This window comes from Meleagris gallopavo, chromosome 3 (assembly GCF_905368555.1).
Source record: "Meleagris gallopavo chromosome 3, MGAL_WU_HG_1.1, whole genome shotgun sequence".
NCBI classification, from domain to species: Eukaryota; Metazoa; Chordata; class Aves; order Galliformes; family Phasianidae; genus Meleagris; species Meleagris gallopavo.
Window position 1 is genome coordinate 49,661,082 of NC_139406.1, and position 20,610 is coordinate 49,681,691.

The 20,610-nt window shown below is 41.0% G+C and overlaps 1 protein-coding gene and 1 long non-coding RNA gene across 8 annotated transcripts in view; one reads left to right on the plus strand and one right to left on the minus strand.

Moving 5' to 3' along the window:
* SS18 (SS18 subunit of BAF chromatin remodeling complex) overlaps positions 1-2,100 on the minus strand; it is a 41,741-nt gene extending 39,641 nt beyond the window's left edge. For 3 of the 5 annotated variants that reach the window (XM_085220921.1, XM_085220919.1, XM_085220918.1), the window contains exon 1: positions 1,952-2,086. In XM_085220921.1, the coding sequence (XP_085077047.1) occupies positions 1,952-2,020 (69 nt within the window). In that variant the 5' untranslated portion in view covers positions 2,021-2,086. Of the gene's footprint in view, positions 1-1,951 lie in introns of all 5 variants that reach the window. The other 2 variants (XM_085220920.1, XM_085220922.1) reach the window with 2 other exon arrangements.
* A 13-nt stretch (positions 2,101-2,113) lies between these two features.
* Positions 2,114-20,126, plus strand: LOC104910299 (uncharacterized). 3 transcript variants are annotated; one of them, XR_002113327.3, is made up of 6 exons: positions 2,114-2,214; positions 11,341-11,517; positions 14,184-14,298; positions 18,576-18,652; positions 18,771-18,838; positions 19,336-20,126. It is a non-coding gene; the product is annotated as an uncharacterized LOC104910299 (long non-coding RNA). The 3 variants fall into 3 exon arrangements; XR_014882464.1 differs by having other exon boundaries at positions 2,185-2,339; XR_014882465.1 differs by lacking the exon at positions 11,341-11,517 and having other exon boundaries at positions 2,186-2,339.
* The last annotated feature ends 484 nt before the right edge of the window (positions 20,127-20,610 follow it).

Below are 20,610 nucleotides of genomic sequence, written 5' to 3' on the forward strand. Positions count from 1 at the left end.
AGCTAATACAATCTTAACCATCTTCAAGGCTCTTCCCTTCTTCTGTACACCAAATCAAATCATCTCAAGTTTGAACGTGGTTGAGAATAGCCAGGTTTATGATTCTACAAGGGAAGCACAAGCACTGTAATTATATCACTTTCATTTCCCTAGGAATCCAACTTAAGCAAATTCTACCAAAAAAAAAAAAAAAAAGGACAACTTTTTTTTATTCCTTTTGACTAATCCACCTCTGTTACAAAGAGGATCATAAACCTTATAACCTTACGCAGTCCTCTCAGGATTTACATCCAGATAAGAATAAAGCAAGCAGTTCAAACAGTTGAGTCTTCCTAAATTCAAACTAGCAATTCATCAAAATACAGTAGAACAATCAGTGAGAAATTGTTCTTGCCCAAAATTGCTGGACCTGGAAACACCATCCTTAAGTAGGAATCATAGACAGAACCACAATATCCCAAGTTTCTGAACTCCTAACACTAAGCAGAACTGCATTTGCACACACCTTTGAGGATCTTGGACACGCTCCTACACTGGCACACTTCATATGTGCTAACATCAAGTGTTAAGGAAATGCAGTGGCCAAATTCAACAGAAAAAGAGCTGGGGAAAAATTTATATCGTATATAGAGTACTTGTAAGGGAAGCCTTAAATGAAGGCTCTTCTCAAAGTCTCCAACTGTCGAGAGAGAGGCAGCATGTCAGCACCTGGGGTGGTGAGGTGCTGAACAAGCTGCCCATGTAAGCTGTGGTGCCCCATCCCTAGAGGTGCTCAAGGCCGGGTTGGATGGGGCCCTGGGCAGCTGAGCTGCTAAGTGACAGCCCTGCCCATGGCATGGAGTGGGACTGGGTGGGCTTTAAGGCCCCTTCCAATCTAAGCCATTCTAAAATACAGGTAGAATTTAGAATTGCCAGCGAGATGGTTGTTCTCTCCACCGCTGCCATGCAGACTAGACGTCTTTGGAGAAAATAAATAAACAAAGCTAAGAGAAAAGCAAAGGAAAACAAACAAGAATACAACTGTATGCCTGACAGGACTGAAGGTGCTGTGTGATACAATCTTTATCAAGCTCTTGCTGATGGAAAACCAAAAAGGTTCTATGAAGAAGTTACAGATGCCTGCCATCACAAGATAGCCTTGTTTCTAGCTAGATGAAGACACCTCCAAGACTTCTGACACGTGCCAGTTACAAAGATTCTCCAGCTTTAGTTATAGCAGAGTTGTGCCAGTACACTAACACCGAATTAGTGGCTTGACTACAGCACAAGAAAAACCTAATTGTCTACATTCTCAACATGCAGGTCAGTAACCTGCAGACAGCTTTCTACCCGGTGGGTACGCATTTCCCACCCTCACTTCTGAAGCACAGACTGCTATGGTACTGTGTAAGGCTACACCGTAGCCCCAGGTCTTCCGCGACGCCCTGAGCCCGCAACACCCTGCTGACACCCACGTTCTTTCCTAAGCCAGAAGCTGATTTTATCTGACGAGCTCCCACACGAGGAGCTTGCCACCGCGAGTGGGAGAGATTTCAGAGCAAGAGTTGCGCTGGTGACAGCGAGGGCGTACGGTTAAGTCCCAAAGCACAGCACTGAACCGAAGCACACTCCCTCACCTCCGCCAACACGGAATACGGAGCTTAGAACACAGCGCAGGCACGCTTCCCTCTCGCAGCTCCCTCCCGCAGCAGCCGCCGGCCATAGCGCTTCCCTTTAAGCTTCAGAGGAGGGGCAGAGCGGGAGAAGGCCTTATTTCGCGGCGGCCCCAGCACTCGCTCCGCGGAGCCCGCAGTTACGCAGGGCCCGGCTCGTTTTCCCTCACGGCCTCGCACGGCCCCCATCAGCGCGGCCGGGCCCGCAGCCCGCAGCCCTCCACCGCACCGCACCGAGGCCTCAGCCTCGCTCCGCCCCGCAGTCCCGTCGCGGCGCGAAGCCCCGGGCGCTCCCTCACCTTCTGGATAGCGGCCGGCGTGATCTCGCCCTTCCCCCGCTGCCGGGGGGCCGCGAACGCCACCGACATGTCGCGCCGCTGCCGCCAGCAGGGCCAACCCGCGCCCGCCCGCTCACGCGCACCCCGCGACAGCGGGAGGCGGCCGCGATCCGGGAACGGAGCTGCGCGGGGGGCGGGGCGGCACAGCCCGCTCCCGCCGGGGAAGGGCTAAGGTGGGCCGGGAGCTCCTCCCCGCTTTTCGACAGCGAGAAGGGAGCCACGAGGTGAGTCGGAGGCTTCTAGGAGCTTGGCCGAAGCATCGGGACCGAGAGCCGGTCGCGCCGTTCGAACGCGGCCGCCCCGCGCCGCACCGACCTTCTCTGCCGCCCCTCTCTTTGTTGCGGCGTTGGTACGTTCCGATCCCGCTCTGCTCAGCGCAGGGCGGGCGTGAAGTGGTACGGCCGGCAGAGGGGAGGTGGGAGCGGGCGGCTCTCGCGTTACACGGAGCTGCGCTACTCCCCGCGTAGCGGCAGTTGGTTGCGCCCGGGCAGTCCGCTCTGCCGGCGGGGCGGGGAGCAGCTCCTCGGAGCGCTGCCTGAACTGACAGGTGGAGAAACGAAAAAATAAGAAGTTGCAGGGGAGCGGCTGGTGCTGCATGCGCGCGGCTCGGCTGTGTGGGGCCTGCTGGCTCCTTTCCCAGCCTCCGTTTGTAGTAGCAGGGTTTTTTCCTCTGTCTCCCACACACTTTACCGTTATCGCGGCCATCGTACTCGTAGCACAGCAAAAGTGAGAAGATTGAAGAAACCTGTTCTGCTCAAGTTGATAGCCATCATGGTGACTCATGGTTACCATTCTGTGCTCTTTGAGTGAACTCAGTCACAACAGTTTTGCTTAAACTGATGAGTTTTTTTTAAAATGTCACAAACAGTGAGGAATCCCTAGAATGAATCACAGGTTGGAAGGAACCCTAAAGCCCATCCAGTCTCACCCCATACCATGGGCAGGGCTGCCACCCAGCAGCTCAGCTGCCCAGGGCCCCATCCAACCTGGCCTTGAGCGCCTCCAGGGATGATGGGGCACCACAGCTTCTCTGAGCAGCTGTGCCAGCACCTCACCAACCTCTGAGTTGAAAAACTTCCCTCTGGCATCTAACTTAAATCTCCTCTCTTTTAGTTTAAAGCTGTTCCTTCTTGTCCTGTTGTTATCAGACCACATAATAAATCAGTTTCCCTCCTGCTTTATAAGCTCCTGTCAAGTACTGGAAGGCCACAATGAGGTCTCCCCAAAGCCTTCTCTTCTCCAAGCTAAACAAGCCCAGATCCCTCAACCTGTCTTCATAGGACAGGTCCTCCAGCCCTCTAGAAATGAAGAATGAAAGACAGCTGTAGAAAGTGCTATCTCTTAGCAAGTAGAAAAACACGGACTTCACTCTTTAGTAGAAATATACTCATGGCTCTTAGGAACTGGTGAGGTGTGTGAATGTGTACCAAGGCAGCAGGCCCCTTCATTAACTGGACAGTAAGTGCTCTCATGAAATACACTAAACACAAGTATAACTTATCTTGCTCTCATTCTCTGTTTACCTAGCTGCTGTCTGCAGAACATTTTGCATAGGAGTATCTTGGTGATGTCAGTATTGGAGAAAATAATGCTTATGTGTCAGCCATAGAAGTACTGCTTTGGAGATCTAAATGTTGCTCCATATTCTCCCACATTTTCATCTTGATGATGAGTAGAGGAGAAAAAATAGGCTTATGAGATTCTACAGATGAGAATCTGTCCAATGAAGGGAGTAACTGGCCATCATATTTTGCAAAAATAGTCCAAATTAAATATGAAAAACTTTTGAGTGCTTTCCTATTTCCACACAGAATTTGGGAGATTGGTATATAGAATTCAACTGATATGTACGTAAGATCATTCATTCCTAATAATTAAAACCACATCTTTTTCCTAGTTTTGTCAGGCAGTTAAATTAAATCAATTTATTTCCCTTCCCCTTTTTCTTCCTATTTTTTTAAATGTTGGACTTCTATATTCATAAATAGCAACAGATCTAAAGGAACATTGGAAAAAGACTCCACAGCTCCACTTTAAAAACAACATGTAAGTAATGGCACAGACGCATACAAGTAAGGAAATAGATAGCTACAGTGGAAATGTGCCACATGTCTCAGAACAAATAACCACAACAGGGTGTCTCTTTTATGACTTTCTTAATGCACTGCAATATGCCTAGATATCAAAGGACATATGGTATATTTTCTCTTTAATTGCATATTTGCTCTTGTGAGTTACTCACAACTTTAACATTATTTAGTTGTAATTTAGATGCATAAATCTAGATCATCACCAAGAGCTTCAAATACAAATACATTTCAATCAGATCTTTCTTCCACTTCTGTTCTAATTTTCATCAATGTATTACCCTTTTTGTTTATGAGTATTCCTTATTTCTTTTGAGATAGAAGAACACAGAGAAGGATGAGCCCTTTTCTGAAAGATTCTTTTTCCTCATGCTTCCAATTCATACTTTTTAATGGTAAGTAGTAGGTAAAGATACAGGGCCCAAGTCCGGAGTCTGGAAAGTAGTAACATTTTGTTCCTTGAGAAAGAAAGTGAAGGGAATAAAGGTAGAGTGGATTAAGTCTTCTCAGGACTGAGTCAAAATTCCTCATCACAACAGGAATCATGTTTCAGTTAGTTTCTGAGAAACATGCAATGTTTGCAACGATCCACTCTTTGAACAATTCTGAGGGTAAAAAAAATTGTAAGCTATCTCCAGTTTCTACCTATGTTTTCTGGCAATATTGCCTGAATTCCCATACTCTGGGAATTTCCATATTCTCTGGAATAGAAAGGAAAGGTGAGAGAAGGAATCAGCAGACATTCCCTTCCATGAGCAGGCCAATGGAGAATGCTGAATCATTGTTATTTTTAAATTTCAGATTTCATAACTGATGTTTACTGAGATATTCACAAGACAAAGGACAGCAAAAAATGTTATGGTAGCTTTGTCTGCTTAGACTTGCTTGACTAAAGGTCTCAGTTGAGAATGTTTCCTGAGAATAATTCCTGAGGTTAATTTTTCTCAAATAAAGCCTTTAACATTTTGATGACAGCACTATGTTTTGTGCATTTTGTGCACAAAACCACTCTCCTTACTATACTAAGATAGCTCTGGACCATCTTCTAGTAGGATGATAGGTTGAATTACAGTCTTTTTTTTTTTTAGAGCACATCAGGGTGTTTCTGTGTGTGTTTTGTAACATCAGCAATACAATCAGGTAACAGTTACAGCAAATCCCAAGTAAGCATTTTCTTTTGATTGATGAAGATGGAAGATAGCAGAAGGAGGAATTACTGTTGTTGGTTTAGTGTTTCTTTACCAACTGAACTTGGTGTCACCTCGTGACTGTGGTGGGATTTCCTACATGCCCAGTCTCCATGGGCATTCATGTTGCTGGAAATGGAGCTGGCGTCTGTTTAAATGGTTGAGTCTCAAAAATGATTTAGATTCTATTTGATAAGCAGTAATTTGTTATCAAAATACGGCAATATTAATGTGAGGGTAAATTATGGTTTTTTTGCTTCCTAAAGAGGATTGCACTAATGGTAAATTTGTCTTGAATTAATTCTTTCAGCTTCTTGTTTGATACTTTAAATTTTGCCATTTGTATTTTGCACTGGCTATTGTATAGAATATTAATAAGAAGTAGCACCTGAAATGCAAGCCTCTACATTTTGATAAAAAGTAGATTACTCAAATAGCATTGCACTCTACAATTATATTGGTGGCTCTGCCGTGTTCCAGTGGGGCAATAACAAAAACACAAAAAATCAATGCGATGCTAAATTTTTATTCTAGTGTCTGTCATTTTAGTCTGAAAATATAAATATTTAGAATAAGGGCACTCACATCATGTTCAGTAGTTTGCACTAGTGGGAGTAAGTGCAGCAGCTGAATAGAGAAAATCTTCCTGTGTCCTGATTTTATTCTTCAAAAGGGAATCTCCAGCTAGTAGGAATGCATGCTATAAATAAAGAATAGCAGAACATCTAATCTAAGCCTCTTTGGAGCTGAAAATTCTTCAAGAATTCTTAGATGTTAATATTTTATTTTAGAACATGGAAACAAAGTATTATAGTTCCTGATTTTTTTCATTTTTTGAGTGTCAAAAGCAAAGCAGAAAGCAGACTGTGCAGCTACAGGATAGTACTTCTGCCTTGTCATCGGAATTCTAATCAACCACTTGATGAAGGAATACAGAAAGATAATTATGTCACGTGTAGTTTTCTTTCTCTGAAGAAAGACTGATCTCATGACCTAATTAAGACCTCCCTCATTTCTCTGTCAGTTTTTCCAGTACTGCCCAGGATGCTCTTGTTCTTTGCCAAAAGGGCATATTGCTGACTCACACTAACCTTGTCCACCTAGATCCCCACATCCTTTCATGCTGGGCTGCTTTCCAGCCAGTTGGCCCATAGCATGTATTGATACATGTAGTTATTCTTACTGAGGTGAAGTACTTTGCACTTCCCTGAGCTGAATTTAATGAGGCTCATATCTGACCATTCTTGCCCTTCTTGATGATGGGTGCCTCCCATCAGGCCCCATGGACCTATGTTGTTTATTTTGTTTAAATATTCCCTAATCTAATCCTCTTCCACAAAGTTATCCTTGCTCCAGAATATCCCACGTCTCTAAGAGTGGTGGTTTCTGAAAGCTGGTCTTAAAGACTGAGGCAGAGAACATACTGAATACTTCAGCTTTTATGGTGTTCACTGTCACAAGGCCACTGCCCCACTCAGCACTGGGCTCATATTTTCCCCAGTCTTCCTTTTGCTGCTGATAAATGCATGAAGTCTTTCTTGTGTTCACATCCCTGACCAGATTCAACTCCAGATTGTCTTTGGCTTTCCTAACTCATTCCCTGCATACTCAGACAGCATGTATATTCTTCCAGGATTCCTCCTCTGTCCTTGTTTCAACTGTTTTTATATTTGGGTTCTATTAGGAATTCCTTGTTTATCTCTGCAGGCCTCCTGCTTGTCAAGGTGGACCATTATTGAGTTTAGAGGAGCTGATCTTTGAAAATTGGCCATCTTTCACTGATCCCTCCTCTCTCTAGGACCATATCCCAAGGGAGTCTTTCAAGTAGGTCCCTGATCAATCCAGATTCTGCTCTCCTAAAATCTTAGTTGTAATCCTGCTTTTTGCTTTGTTCCATCCTTCCAGGATTCTAACATCTCATGGTCAATGCAGCCCAATCTGTCCAGGACTTTCCCATCCCTGACAAATCCTTCCTCATTTGTATGTGTGAGGTTCAGCTAAGTACCTCTTCTTGTTGGCTCTTTGATCATCTTTTTTAGAGATTTGTCATCATTGTGCTCCCCAACCCTTTTGTGTGGCTTGTGCCTTGCAGTGTTGCACCACTATCAGACAACAGGAGTGCTAAAGACCTCAGTGAAGATCAGAGCAAATGTGAGACTTCTACCAACTGTCTGAAGAATATGATCATAGAATCACAGAACCATAGAATATCCCGAGTTGGATGGGACCGAACTCCCGGCTCCACACATGACCACCCAAAATTCAAATAATATTTGTTCATTGTCCAAACACCCCTTAAACCCCAGTAGCTTGGGGCTGTGACCACTGCCCTGGGCAGCCTGATCCATGCCTACCGATATCTGGTGAAGAAACTTTTCCTAACCCCCACCTGACCCTCTCCTGATGCAGCTCCATGTCGTGCCCTCAGGTCCTGTCACAATCACCAGGGAGCAGAGCTCAGCACTTCCCCTCTGCTCCCCTGGTGAGGAGCTAAAGGCCACAACATAGCATCCCCTCAGCCTCTTCTGCTTGGGGCCAAACAAACCCATGGACCTCAGCCGTTCCTCATACACCTTGCTCTCTAGATCCTTCACCATCTGTGTAGCCTTCCTTTGGACACTGTCTAATAGTTTTATATCTTTCCTATATTGTGATGCCTAAAACTGCACACAGTGCTCAAGGTGAGGCTGCAATGGTGCAGAGTAGAGCACTGGTTCTACTTCTTCCCGATTGAATATAGAACCCAGAACAAGTTCACCAGTGCTGTTCTGCACCACTTGTTGTCACTGAGGTGCTGTATAAGAGAAATGGCACCACTGGTTATTAATAGTGACAACACTGTCTCTAATCTAGTTTTTGGACAAATATAATTGAGTTGACTCCTTGTCCATCCCAGGGCAGAGCTCCATATTCCATTTCTGCTGTGGTCTCACGTAAACAGCATTTGTTTTTGTTGTCTTATCTCTGCTCATTTTTTATATACTCTATATATTGCTCTTTAAATTATAGAAGAAAAATAGCATTGCCATTTAAAACTGTGTTCTTTAACTTTCTATATGTAAGATTTCTCAAAGTAACCATATATCTTATCAGAAGCTATTCAAAATTAATTATTTTGGTAAATAAAAAGCATTAAATTATACAAAGAAATACAAATCAGGGAATACAGTTTTATTTGTCCAAAAATAGATTACAGAGAAAATCTTGTCACTCTTAATAACCAGCAGTGTAATTTCTCTTATACAGCACCTCAGTGACAACAAAACACAGCAAAGAAACAATATACTTAGATTCCTGTAAATAACATCTGTGAGTATTACTGTGCTTGAAACCAATTTGGGAAAATATACACTAACTGAAATCTTGTTGTATTGAATGTACATTTATTGTTCTCCACTTTTAATGTCTGATATTCTTGCTGCTTGCTTGTTTTATTTTTTTCTGTGTTCAGTATTTTCAAGGATAAAATTATTATGACTGTTGATCCAGTTGCAAGGTGAGCGTCTTCAACACTTCTTACATCCACTGCATATACATTTCACTCTTAGCTTGAAATGAGAGATACAGAATATTCATATTTTATAATATTTTCGAAGAAACAAAGATATACTTATGTTGAAGACATATATTGTATCATTGTTTGTACCATGGTATTCGTCCTTCCAGAAGGGGCTCTGTTTCCCTTTGGCCCTATTTCTGTATTTCATATGTGCCTAGTAATATAGTCACCAGGACTATGTAAGGCACAGGACTCACTGAAGGCTAAATCTTGTTTCCTTTGAAAGCTTGCTCACTTATAGCTTTCTGAATAGTTCCATCATCAGTGGAAACAGAGTAGGTATGTATTTTCAAGAGCCAAAAAAGACTGAGATATTTTGAAATGTTTCCTTTACCTTGTCCAAATTTCTAACATAGACTGTGCAGGAACAGGGAATGGTTGTTTGGAATAGTAATGTCTCCATTCTGTGTTACTGTACAGATGCATATATATAAAATATGTATTGGTTAGGCAATATTTTGCTCCTTCCATGAAGAAATTCTTCCTAACATCTAATCTAAACCTGCGTGGTGCAACTTGAGACTGTTTCCTCACATCCCAGTGAGGAAAAATTGTTTGGGTATTGCCCTGGTGCAAGCTGTCCTCCTGCCTGCCCAGGAGGACTTTCCTATGTGCTTGCAGGAGTAGGCCCACCAAAAAGTGCTGGGAAGGGTCAGCTCTAGGAAAAGCAGGTAGCACATTCAAATAGATTTTGAGAAAGCAAAGAAAGGGACGCTTATATGCTATTTCAATCATGCTTGAGACTTTCAGCTCAAAATCCTAAGTTAGTCACTGATCACTGTCATTCATTTATTTTCTTCAGCCCATTGACAAAGCACTGCTCAAAATTTCCAGAATGTATAGATTTATATCTTCTAAGAAAAAAAGTTCTATGAGGGGAAATACTAAGGTTCGAATCAACCACTAAGAAAAACTTTATGCTCTTTACCAACTTTATCGCCTTATCAGCTGTTGAGCTGTTTACTCTAGCATCCTCTCCATTAGTCCTTCTTAGAAATTTTCAAAGCTACAGTCCTCATGTTGGTATTTTTTTTTCTATGAACATGAGTGGAAGGAGCTTTTCATAAATGTCTGCAGTACATCACTGTCTACCTTCAAAACTGTTCCCTGCTGAAATATCCGTGAAACCAGGGACTGCATTTAAGTCACAATTTGGCATTATTCTATAGCACAGTAAACCTCACAGCTAGTTATTCTCAAAAGCAATTTTTTTCCTACAGCCACTCTACACTCACTTGTGGCCACGTTCCCACTTTGTCTATTGTGCCATCACTGTTACTCATCTGATCTTGTAATGAGATGGTTAAAGAAACTAAAATATCAGAAAAACAATTGCTTTTTTTATATGAGTAGTTTTATGCCTGTTGTATTTCATGAACTGGGAGTAGATGAGTTTCAGTGTCAAAGTAAGGGAAGACAATTACTGGGGCAGAAGAATTGAGCGAGTTGCCCTTCTTTGTCAGCAATTTTAGATCAGCTTAGCCATGATTGTAGCTATAAACACATAGTACACTGAGAATACTGGTTATCACATTGATCTGTGTTGTCTTGCTATCTCCCTGCACCCGTGTGTCTGTAACCACCTCATTTCCTTTATCTTCTACTTTGCTTGTAAGTGTTTTGTTCTGGGGCTGCATCTGTATTGACTTAGTAAACCACAAGTTTTGCAACTTTGCAAGTTTTTGCTGTTATGTTTACCACAATGTATCTTTTTTCCTTCCTAACAGATGCCAGACATTACTATTTATTGCTTGGTGAGGATGACACAGCCTTCACAGAACTGTATGTTTAGATCATTGTGAAAAGGCTCACAATAAAACCTCAAAATAATATAAGTTAATATTGAAAATTAGAACAATGTCTTTATTCTGATATAATAGTTTGGAATTTTAGTGCTGGATACAGCTGTGTTGGATGCACACATTATCTGTCAACATCCTTCAGAAAAAAAGAATTGTAAGGAAAATGTATACACTTGATGACCATGTCTGTTTGACCTTTGCAGGTATTTTTCCTGGTTTTATTACTCTACAATATGTTCTGTTGGAGGTTTGTGGTATGAAAAACACCTTTAAAGACTGCTCTTGTGAAAAGCATTGTGAAGACAGACACAGTGGCTTGGGAGCTTGATATTAGGAAATCACAGAATCATGTCAGGGATTGGAAAGGACCTTGAGTTCCTACATAACTGATCTAAGGGTAGCAGAAGGATTCTTATGAGACCTGTGCAAAATATTTTGATCTTTAAAAGTTGTTGATCCATTGTTATTTTTTTATCCATCTTAGACAGGTCTGTTTGCATCTCATCAGCCTGAACAAGCCTGTCAGAGAATAGAAGCAGCTCTGGACTGGCTGCAACAGCAATAAGCAGATTTAGGGGGAGAGGTGGAGAAAGGCAAACCCAGGGAATGAATTCAGCAGAGAAAATTGGGATAACACTAGAAATATCATCCCACTGAGAATCTGAAAATAAGTTTGGGCTTGAGTCAGTGTTGTTGTCCTCCTCTTCTGCCCTAGGAACTACTTCTTGATATTTCCCTCTCATTTATGAAACATCTGCACCTTCTATGAAGTAATCCCTGTGAATATTTGCCTCCCCACATATTATATTTCTTCAGATGAGGATTGAATCTAGGGAAGACATGGAAACTCAGCAAACTGATTAGCAAACTGGAGCATGCATCTCATCTCAAGGTAAAGTTTCATGGGACTTCTAAACTGCCTGGTTGTAGCCAGTTGCCACTGCAAGACGAAGGCTATGCTCTCCCACTGTCATAATCGAAGTGGCTTTGCTGCCTGATTAAGGCATGGTAAGTCAGGCTGGAAGTGAGACCAGCAGTAAAATAAGCCAAGAAGATAAGTTTTTCACCAGGGTCTCACCCAGGCTGAGCAAGAGACAGCTCAGACACAGGGAACTTGTATAGCACTGACTTAGGTAAGCCTGCACTCTCACATACCTGGTGTGTTCCTGGGTGCCACTTTTTCCTCCTTTGTCAGCTCTAAGCTAGGCACTTACATTTTCTCCCTGGTGCTGCCTCTGGTGCTTCACTGATTCCTTGTGAGTTGACTGAAATCTTCCTAACTCTGTGAGGGTAAGTGAGAGTGAGGGCAAAAGTCTGGAACTCTCATTTTTGGTGGCTAAACCATTACTATCACTCACTGACACTGTAGTTTGATGTTAGAGCAAATTTTAATACCATGCATGCAAGCTGCTACTGAAGAAAACTCAATCATACATCAAAATCAACTGATTCGTTAAAAAAATAAAATAATAATAATAGTAATAAATTGCATGATTGCAAATTGCATGGTTGTTAAATCTAGTTCAAGGGAAGCTGTATATATGGACTGTATATACAGAATTGGTTGGGAAGAACAGAACTGCTGCTTTTTGCTTTTTGGCAATCTCCACTTAGGTGGTGCTGTCAGGATGTGGAACACTCCTCTTAGCTTGCTTTCAAAACGGATGAAAACTAAACTTAGATTGTAAAAAAACAATCAGTTGTGAGTTGGGTCAACACCCGGATCTGGCTTAATAGCTGCAGAACAGCGTTTCCTGGCACAGGGAAGAAGGTGCAGTTAGGGACGGGAGTTGGGGGAATTTTCTCTCTCAATAGTGGTGTGGTTTTAGATTGGCTGATACTGACCAAGCTACTCCCCTAGAAGGGTATTCCAAGGGATGGGAGAAATTTTCATCTGTTCATAATAATTGGCTCAGCAAAATGAGTCAACTTTTTTAAATGTATGTTTTAATTTTGGAAACCAGGTATTTTCAATGGCCTCACAAGCGGGCAGATTTGCAAAAGAATGGGAAGGTGAAGAGCTATGCTAGTGAGTGGATAACTGAATAGAAAATTGGGAAATCATACACCTCTTCAACTGGTTTTACTTTTAGGCAAATTAAAATGTGAAATTCTGCCTTGGATTCTCTACAGTAGTTTGTAATGAAGAAGAATAAGGATGTACCTCAGCAACTCTCTCTTGTTACATGCTGTAATGGTGCTACTGTAACATCTTTATGTGCTCTTTAACATCTTTATGTGCTGTTTAATATCTTTATCAATGACATTGATGATGGAATCGAGTGCACCCTCAGCAAGTTTGCTGATGACACCAAGCTGAGTGGTGCAGTTGATACGGTAGAGGAAGGGATGCCATTCAGAGTGGACCTCGAGAGACTAGAAAGGTGGGCCCGGGTGAATCTGATGAGGTTCAACACAGCAAAGTGCAGAGTTTTGCACTTGGGCCAGAGGAATCCTGGCATCCATACAGACTGGAAGGAGCAGTCCTTGAGAGCAGCCCTGTGGAGAAGGTCCTGGGTGTCTTGATGGATGAAAAGCTTAACATGAACCAGCAGTGTGCTCTTGTAGCTCGGAAAGCAAATGGTATCCTGGGCTCCATCAGAAGAGGGGTGACCAGCAGGGACAGGGAGGTGATCGTCCCCCTCTACTCTGCTCTTGTGAGGCCCCATCTGGAGTACTGTGTCCAGGTCTGGAGCCCCCAGTACAAAAAAGACAAGGAGCCGTTGGAGAGGGTCCAGAGAAGGGCCACGAAGATAATCAGGGGACTGGAGCACCTCCCCTACGAAGACAGGCTGAGGTAGCTGGTCTTGTTCAGCCTGGAGAAAAGAAGGCTGCGGGGTGACCTCATTGCAGCCTTTCAGTACCTAAAGGCAGCCTACAAACAGGAGGGGAATCAATTCTTTGAAAGGGTAGTTAACTTAGGACAAGGGGAAACACTTTTAAGTTGAGGAAGAGAAGATTTAGGTTGGATGTCAGGGGGACGTTCTATACAGAGAGAGTGGTGAGGTGTTGGAGCAGGCTGCCCAGAGAGGTTGTGGATGCCCCTAGAACTGTTCAAGGCCTGGTTGTATGGGGTCCTGGGCAGCCTGGTCTAGTATTAAATGTGGAGGTTGGTGGCCCTGCATGTGGTAGGGGGAGATTAATGATCCTTGAGGTCCCTTCCATCCTGTGCCATTCTGTGATTCTGTCAGCCCAGTTTCATGGTGCAGTAGGGTGGAAGGAGTGGTACGATACAAAAAACATGATGTGTGCTACAGTAGGGAGCCAGATATTTTTAATGTGTTTTTTGAGAGTCTATGTCCATATTTAATTCTGTAAGTGAACTTTCACTAAACTTAAAAAAACAAACAAAAAAACCTTTTATGTTTATGAATTTTATTTAAAATTTCTCAGAATGACAAAGTTACTTCTGCATGCCCTTTTAAATTTGTGTTTCAGTCTCCACCTGTATTGCTTTTTCAGCAGTTTTTTTTTTTTGACTTAAAGAAATCATAATAATTTGCTTCTTGAATTTTTACTTTTTCTTAACTAATGAAGTAATCATCATGATTTCTTTAGCATCATGCTCATGTTGTCACCTAATACTAGACTGGCGATTTATAGCACCATAAACTGTCTCTTAAGGATCCAGAAACAGTTGAATACATCTCATACAACATTGCAACTCTTGCAGGTAAGCAGTTGAACACTTTTTGTCTTCTGTGTAAAAGCTTCAGGTGATCCTTAGTATTGAAAACAAACCAATTGTTTCTATTTTTGTCTGTAAAAAGAGGAAGTCAGTTTAAATTGTCTTTGCATGACTTCTTTAAAAACTGTTTTTCAAAAGAAAATACTAGCTATTATCAGTTTTCTTATTTTAAAGAGCATCAACAAACATATCTGTTCCTTGTGTATAGATCTAGCTGAGAGCTTTCTTTTGTAAGCCAGAAATGATAATGCAAATAAAATTACTGTATAAAAAAGTTGAGCTGAAACTATAGACTTAAAAACAACAATAAAATCTCTTTCAGAGGAGAGCAGCATGAACAGCCAAAGTGAAATGAAAACTAGTAGATACATTCATAATTTCTAATGTTGAAGACCAGTGCAACACCTGTAGCGAGCTGATTAATTGCAACCATCTGAGATGCTCCTTTGAATCTGTTCACATCTGTGCCTGAGGTCCTGTTAAAGGATAACTTGATTAAGCCTTAATTTCTGTAGTTTCTGTGATTTTAACAGGGAATGGTTACCAATTCCACCTCTGTTATTTCTGTGTGACTTGAGTGGGTTTGCTCAACTGGAATGCTATCTACAAACTAATTGCTGATCATAAAAAATAATCTGTTGGTATATGAGAAATTAATAGCTCTGTGGTGAACTTCCATATCTAGCCTTTTCAATTCTGTGTTTTTCTCATATACTGGGCCAGCATCTTAATTTTATGGGATGCTAGTACTGGTCAACCTCCTCATGATGCCGGGCATAAAGCACTGGCTGTAGACCTTTGGGTATGTCTGTCTTGATTGTGGATTTTGATAGTAGTGGGAGTCCTGGGTTGTAGCTAACATATATATATATGTACATGCATAAATGGACTGAATGGACAATCTCTTCTGTGCAATAAAAGTGTTTGGGTAATCAGTGCATTTCTTAAAAGGTGGATGATGAATTCTGAATGAAATACCAGCAGGATTAGAAAATTCAAGGGAGCTAGGGAAGTGTATTTGGGTTTGAAAATAAATTTATAATAAGCTACAGTAAAGATATATGAATAGTTGTAAAAGATCAGTGAAGCTTGATGCTCTCCTCAAGAAATGGCAGCCTGTTCACACAGCAAACAATAAGTAGATTCCATCTGAAATTTGTTACTTTGTGATTCTTTTGTTCACTTGCTTTTTATACAAACTTTTCTTTGTGGATACTGAAAATTCTCATGCAAACTGTATTTAAAGGGACGCAAAAGCAATTAAGACACTGCAAGAGGTTTTGTGCTAGCGGATTTTGAGTCATACCTTGCTCTTGATCATGGGTTTCACAACTTACTTGAGGAGGACTGGGACACATATGGTGCATATTTCCTTGTGTGTAGAGTGTAAATGAAAAGATCACTCTTTTGGAGGTGCAGCTGTTCCAGTGGAAAGAATAGTGAGAGAACTAATTTGGGTGGTTATACTTAAGTTTCTAGACCAACTACCTGGAAACTCTTGAGTATATTGATTACTCACGGTAGCAGTGTCCAAGAGTATTATTTTATTAATTATTATTACAGGAAGGCAGACTGAAGTAGGATTTAGGAACTACTCTGGCACTGAAGGAGTGTTCACACCTGGCTACAGCCTACACTTTGTGCTCAAATTATTTACCACCTTAATTTAGTGGAGTAACTTCATGGCTGGCTTTTTGCCTACTGGCTGCTGAAGGCTCTTATAGTGCATGAGCTCATGGGGTTCATCTTTGTTACTCAACAAGACTGCCAATGACCAATTTCTGTCTCCAAGAGCATGCTTTTGTACCAGGCTCTCCTTATCTCTGGAATTGACCATCTGTATTCTATCTAACTATTCCTATCTGTGGATCAGGCATTGTCTGGGGGAAGACTACTTAGGCTGAATGAAAGGATGCCATAGAGTACTGTAGCAATAGAGATAATCCAGCTTTAGTGTCTGGACCCATGGATTGATAACTTTTGTGGCATAGGTGACTGAAAGCTGCTGCAGGAGATTGATCTCTACACCACAGACAGAAGCAGTGTCCACCTATTCAGAACGCCTAAGTTTAATTCTCTTGAACAGTACGATGCAGGTATCTTTTGTTCTTAGTATGACAAGAGGTGGAAGAAAGATAGTAAGTCAACATATTTTAATACTATCTGTCCTTTGTTGTGTGTAAATCTGGAAAAATTTCCTTTAAAATGGATTAAAATTCCCCAAACCTATATACATACCTTGAATGTATACACAGCATACACAAACATACACTTTGAGGCAAAAGACTGAAGGGCACAATGATCCTTTAAAGTCTTACACAAGTTGTCTTTATGTTTCTGTGTGCTTCATGAATTTCTTGCTATCTTTGGCCATCAGTGAAATAAAAAATCAAAACAGAAAGTTAAATAATGGCTATCGCATATATATTGGCCTATCTTTGTTTCCAAGTATATAGTGTTAATGCATGTTTTTCTCATTAATATTCTAGTTTTATTTATGTGATATTTTTGTCCTTTTCCAACACATCTTAAAGCCACTGATGGCTTTAACATAGCTGCTACTGTTGACAAGTAAATAAGCACTTCATGTTGTCTTTACTTATAAAACTCTGTGGAGGAAGTTAGCTATTACATCAATACCTTTCATAGGTCAGGTAGTAGCTATTCTTGATGTTATTGTTATCTCCTGGCAGTTACAGACAAAAGGTAAGCAGAAATACTAATTCCTTCTTTCTTCCTTTTTTACTTATTGCATGGTTGTTTTTATTTATTTTTTTCCCAAAGGTGCGTGTATAGTAGCAGAGCTAACTTAGTGATGCAAGTGGTAGCATTTTTGTTATACAATCTTTTATTGTTTTGTACAGTGATGTGCCCATCACGCCTTAATTTTGGTTCTCTGTCCCACTGGGAACATTCTGTAGTTTCTTTTTATTCTCTAGTTTTTGCATCAGGGGTGTAATTAATTGTATTACAGTTCATGTTCTCTGCTTGATTCCCAAGAGCAAGAAAGCAGAGAAGTCCTAGCCACTATCTGCTTTTCCCCTGTCCTGTGGATTTCTTTCATTCCTAATGAACTCAGACCAAAACACAGAACACTCCTCTCATGAGCTACCATAATATTTCAAAGGAGTCCTTGAGCTCACTGGACAAGAATTTTGGGGCATGAACATAGACATTAAATAGGTCAAGGAATGAGCCCCAGAAAAGCTGAGAATTTCCAGAATCCAACAACTGTTTTAATAATTACAGTGTTGTAAACATGAAAAAGATCCATGTATTTGTTCCACTGTAAATAGTTCAAGGAATATTCTCTCCATCTCGTTGTAATTTGCAAAAATGTTGATGGAACCTTGACCACAGGATTGGCAGTGGTGTGTTGGCAGTTGAGTAACAGTTGATTGATGAAGTAGTGGTATGGGTGGAAATGTCTGTAATCAGCTTCTCCGTAAACTCGGGTGAAACTTCTGCCCACCATTTGATTTCCCTGTAAAAGAACTAATGCTAGGGTTTTACTATTCTTACGCTATTTTATTATTTTAATTATTTGGTTTTATTAAACTTTAGAGAAGGGAAAACAATTCTTGAATCACTACAATTATTTATTTATGAGGTATTGCAAGAAAGGACAATGGCTTAAACAATAGAAACCAGCTTTGCACATCAAACTGCACAGACACACTTCAATTCACCAATAGTAATTGGTATATCAGTGAAACTGAAACAAGTTTGAATTCCTTTTGAGGAAAATCCAATTAAAACTTTTAAAACCAGATGTAAAGAAATCAACCATGGCATTTGTAAAATCCTAAATATAGCTCTGCATTGCTTAGTGAAGTATTCTACATCCTGCTTACTCGGAATGCTTCTCTCATAAACAGAATTTGAATTTCTTCAACTGTTGCTCACGGGACAGTGTTAAAGAGTTTCAAAATGTCTGTCCTTCTCCTAGCTCTGTATCAGAAGTTGTTTTAGCAAACACAGAATAGCTTGTGTTTTCTGTTTAAAGAAAAAGGTGTGTGGCATGAAAAAGTTGAGAACCGCTGGAACTATCTAGGAACATAAATATAATATCAAATCTTGAACTGTTACGAGATTTTAAGTAGTGAGGGGAAATCTCTGGGAGAGAGGCAATTTCTGAACTGCATATTGCATGATGTTGGGGGAATCCTAGTATGAAATGTATACAAGTCTTTCTGAGATTGACTACAGCAGGTAAATTTGTTCATGTTGTGGTGAGATACTGTCCTTTCTGTACTCCACAGGCCAATGTGATGCAAAGTGGTATAAAAGTTTTTGGAAGAGGAAAGCTCAAAAGGACACCATCAAAGGTAGAAGTAATGTAAGTAATGTACTACAATGCACGAGGCAAATGCTTGAAGAAATGCTTGGATTTATTTCCATTATGAAAATGTAAAACACTTGGTAAACTTACTTGGTTTAATGATTTCATTGTACAGTGTGCTGTGACATTTGGTGGAAAACGACACTGAACTTCCTATAAAAACAAGAAACCAGCTACTTACAGGTGTGTGTTAATGACTTTGTAGGAAACAAGTATAAAACTTTATACAAAACCTCATGGCAATTATTCCAGGTGACGCCTGTGCATTCAGTCTGAAATATGAAATCTCTCCTAACATATGGTGGTACAGTGTTAGGTGACTTTTATAGTGTCTCTGTAGATTGATAGTGCTGGGAGCTATAGTGATTGCTGCTAATTTACAATAGAGTAAGACACTGTTGGGAATGTTTCATACCGGAAGCAATGTAGGAAGGTGTATGGCAACGTGCTGTTTGCATTGGTTATAACACATTATCATTACTTTTGAAAATGATGGAAGTACTAGGAATATTTTATCCTGTAGTAATTTGTATCACAGCATTTCTGATATGCTGTTGTTTCAATCACAAGTAGGAAATGTAGACTTGAAAATATATACAAATATTAACATTAAAAATACCAGAATGTGTGTAGTTTGTTTTGGTGTTTTTAATCTTTTTTTTTTTTTTTTTTTTGAACAGCTATATTTTCACTACTGACTTACTGACTTTATTGTGTGACAAAAAGAGAATACATAACATGCTGAGCTATCTAGGACTTTACTGAGATACTAAACAAACTCATCAGTCTCAAATGACAGATTATTTTTTTAGCTTGTAATTATTTCTGCTGTGTCTTGAAGAACTCCCACTCTAGACGTGAGACATGATAAACAAAATATTTTGACTGTTTAAGAGAAATGCATATTGGCTAGTAATGTGTCCTTGCAGCAAAGAAAGTAGTTTGGGCCAAGTACTGCTAACACCACTGGTGAGGCCACATGTGGAATGCTGAATCCAGTTCTGGGCTCCCCACTACAAGAAAGATGTGGACATGAATGTAGGCCACAGGAGTCCTGAAGGATCTGGAGCATCTATCCTGTGAGAAGAGGTTTAGAAAGCTGAGGGTGGTCAGTATGGAGAAGAGGAGGCTTGGGGGGATTCTCATCAGTGTGTATATATGCTTGAACGGAGGGCATAAAGAGGACAGAGGCCAGGCTCTATTCAGCGATGCCTAGTGACAGTACAAGAATCAGTAGTCAGAAACTGGAGCACGGGAGGTTTGCTTTGAACACCTGAAAGCACTTCTGTGGGGATGATGGAGCACTGGCAAAGGTGCAGAGGCAGTGGAGTCTCCTCCTTGAAGATCTTTGGGAGCTGCTGGGATGTGGGCCTGAACACAACGCTCTGGGTGGCCCTGCTTGAGCAGGATCTCCAGAGATCCCTTCCAAATTCAGCCTGAAATTCTGTGATAGGAGTGGAGGAAATAAAAATATCTTCAAAACTGTGTTAATTGTTCCAGTTCTTTCCCAGCAACTCTCAGGTGTTCATTTAGCTGTTTGAAAGACAATCCCCAGGAGCAAAGGGTACATCTGAATTTTTACCCTGCCTAAACACAGGTACATGGGGTCTCCTATTAACTGTATCTGGGCCTTCAGCTCGAGTAACAAATTTCAACAAGTGTGCTTTGAGACGTGCTGTGCATTTCATCGTACATTTGATCCTAAAACAGTATGCTAAGGGACTGTGACTTGGATGTTTAGGAAAATAGCATAGAGAAAAAGGGTGGAGGAGCAATAATTAAATGTTTTTCCAAATATGTAAAGAAATTAAATGCTTAATTTGCTCTTCATTAATGTTTTTGACATTAGACTAATGTTTTAGTTTTCCCATTTGCCTGAGGTTTAAAGTGAGATCTCTGTCCCTTCAAGTATAAAAAGCGGTGGAGGGTGAGGTGAAGACAAATAGTAGAAAGAT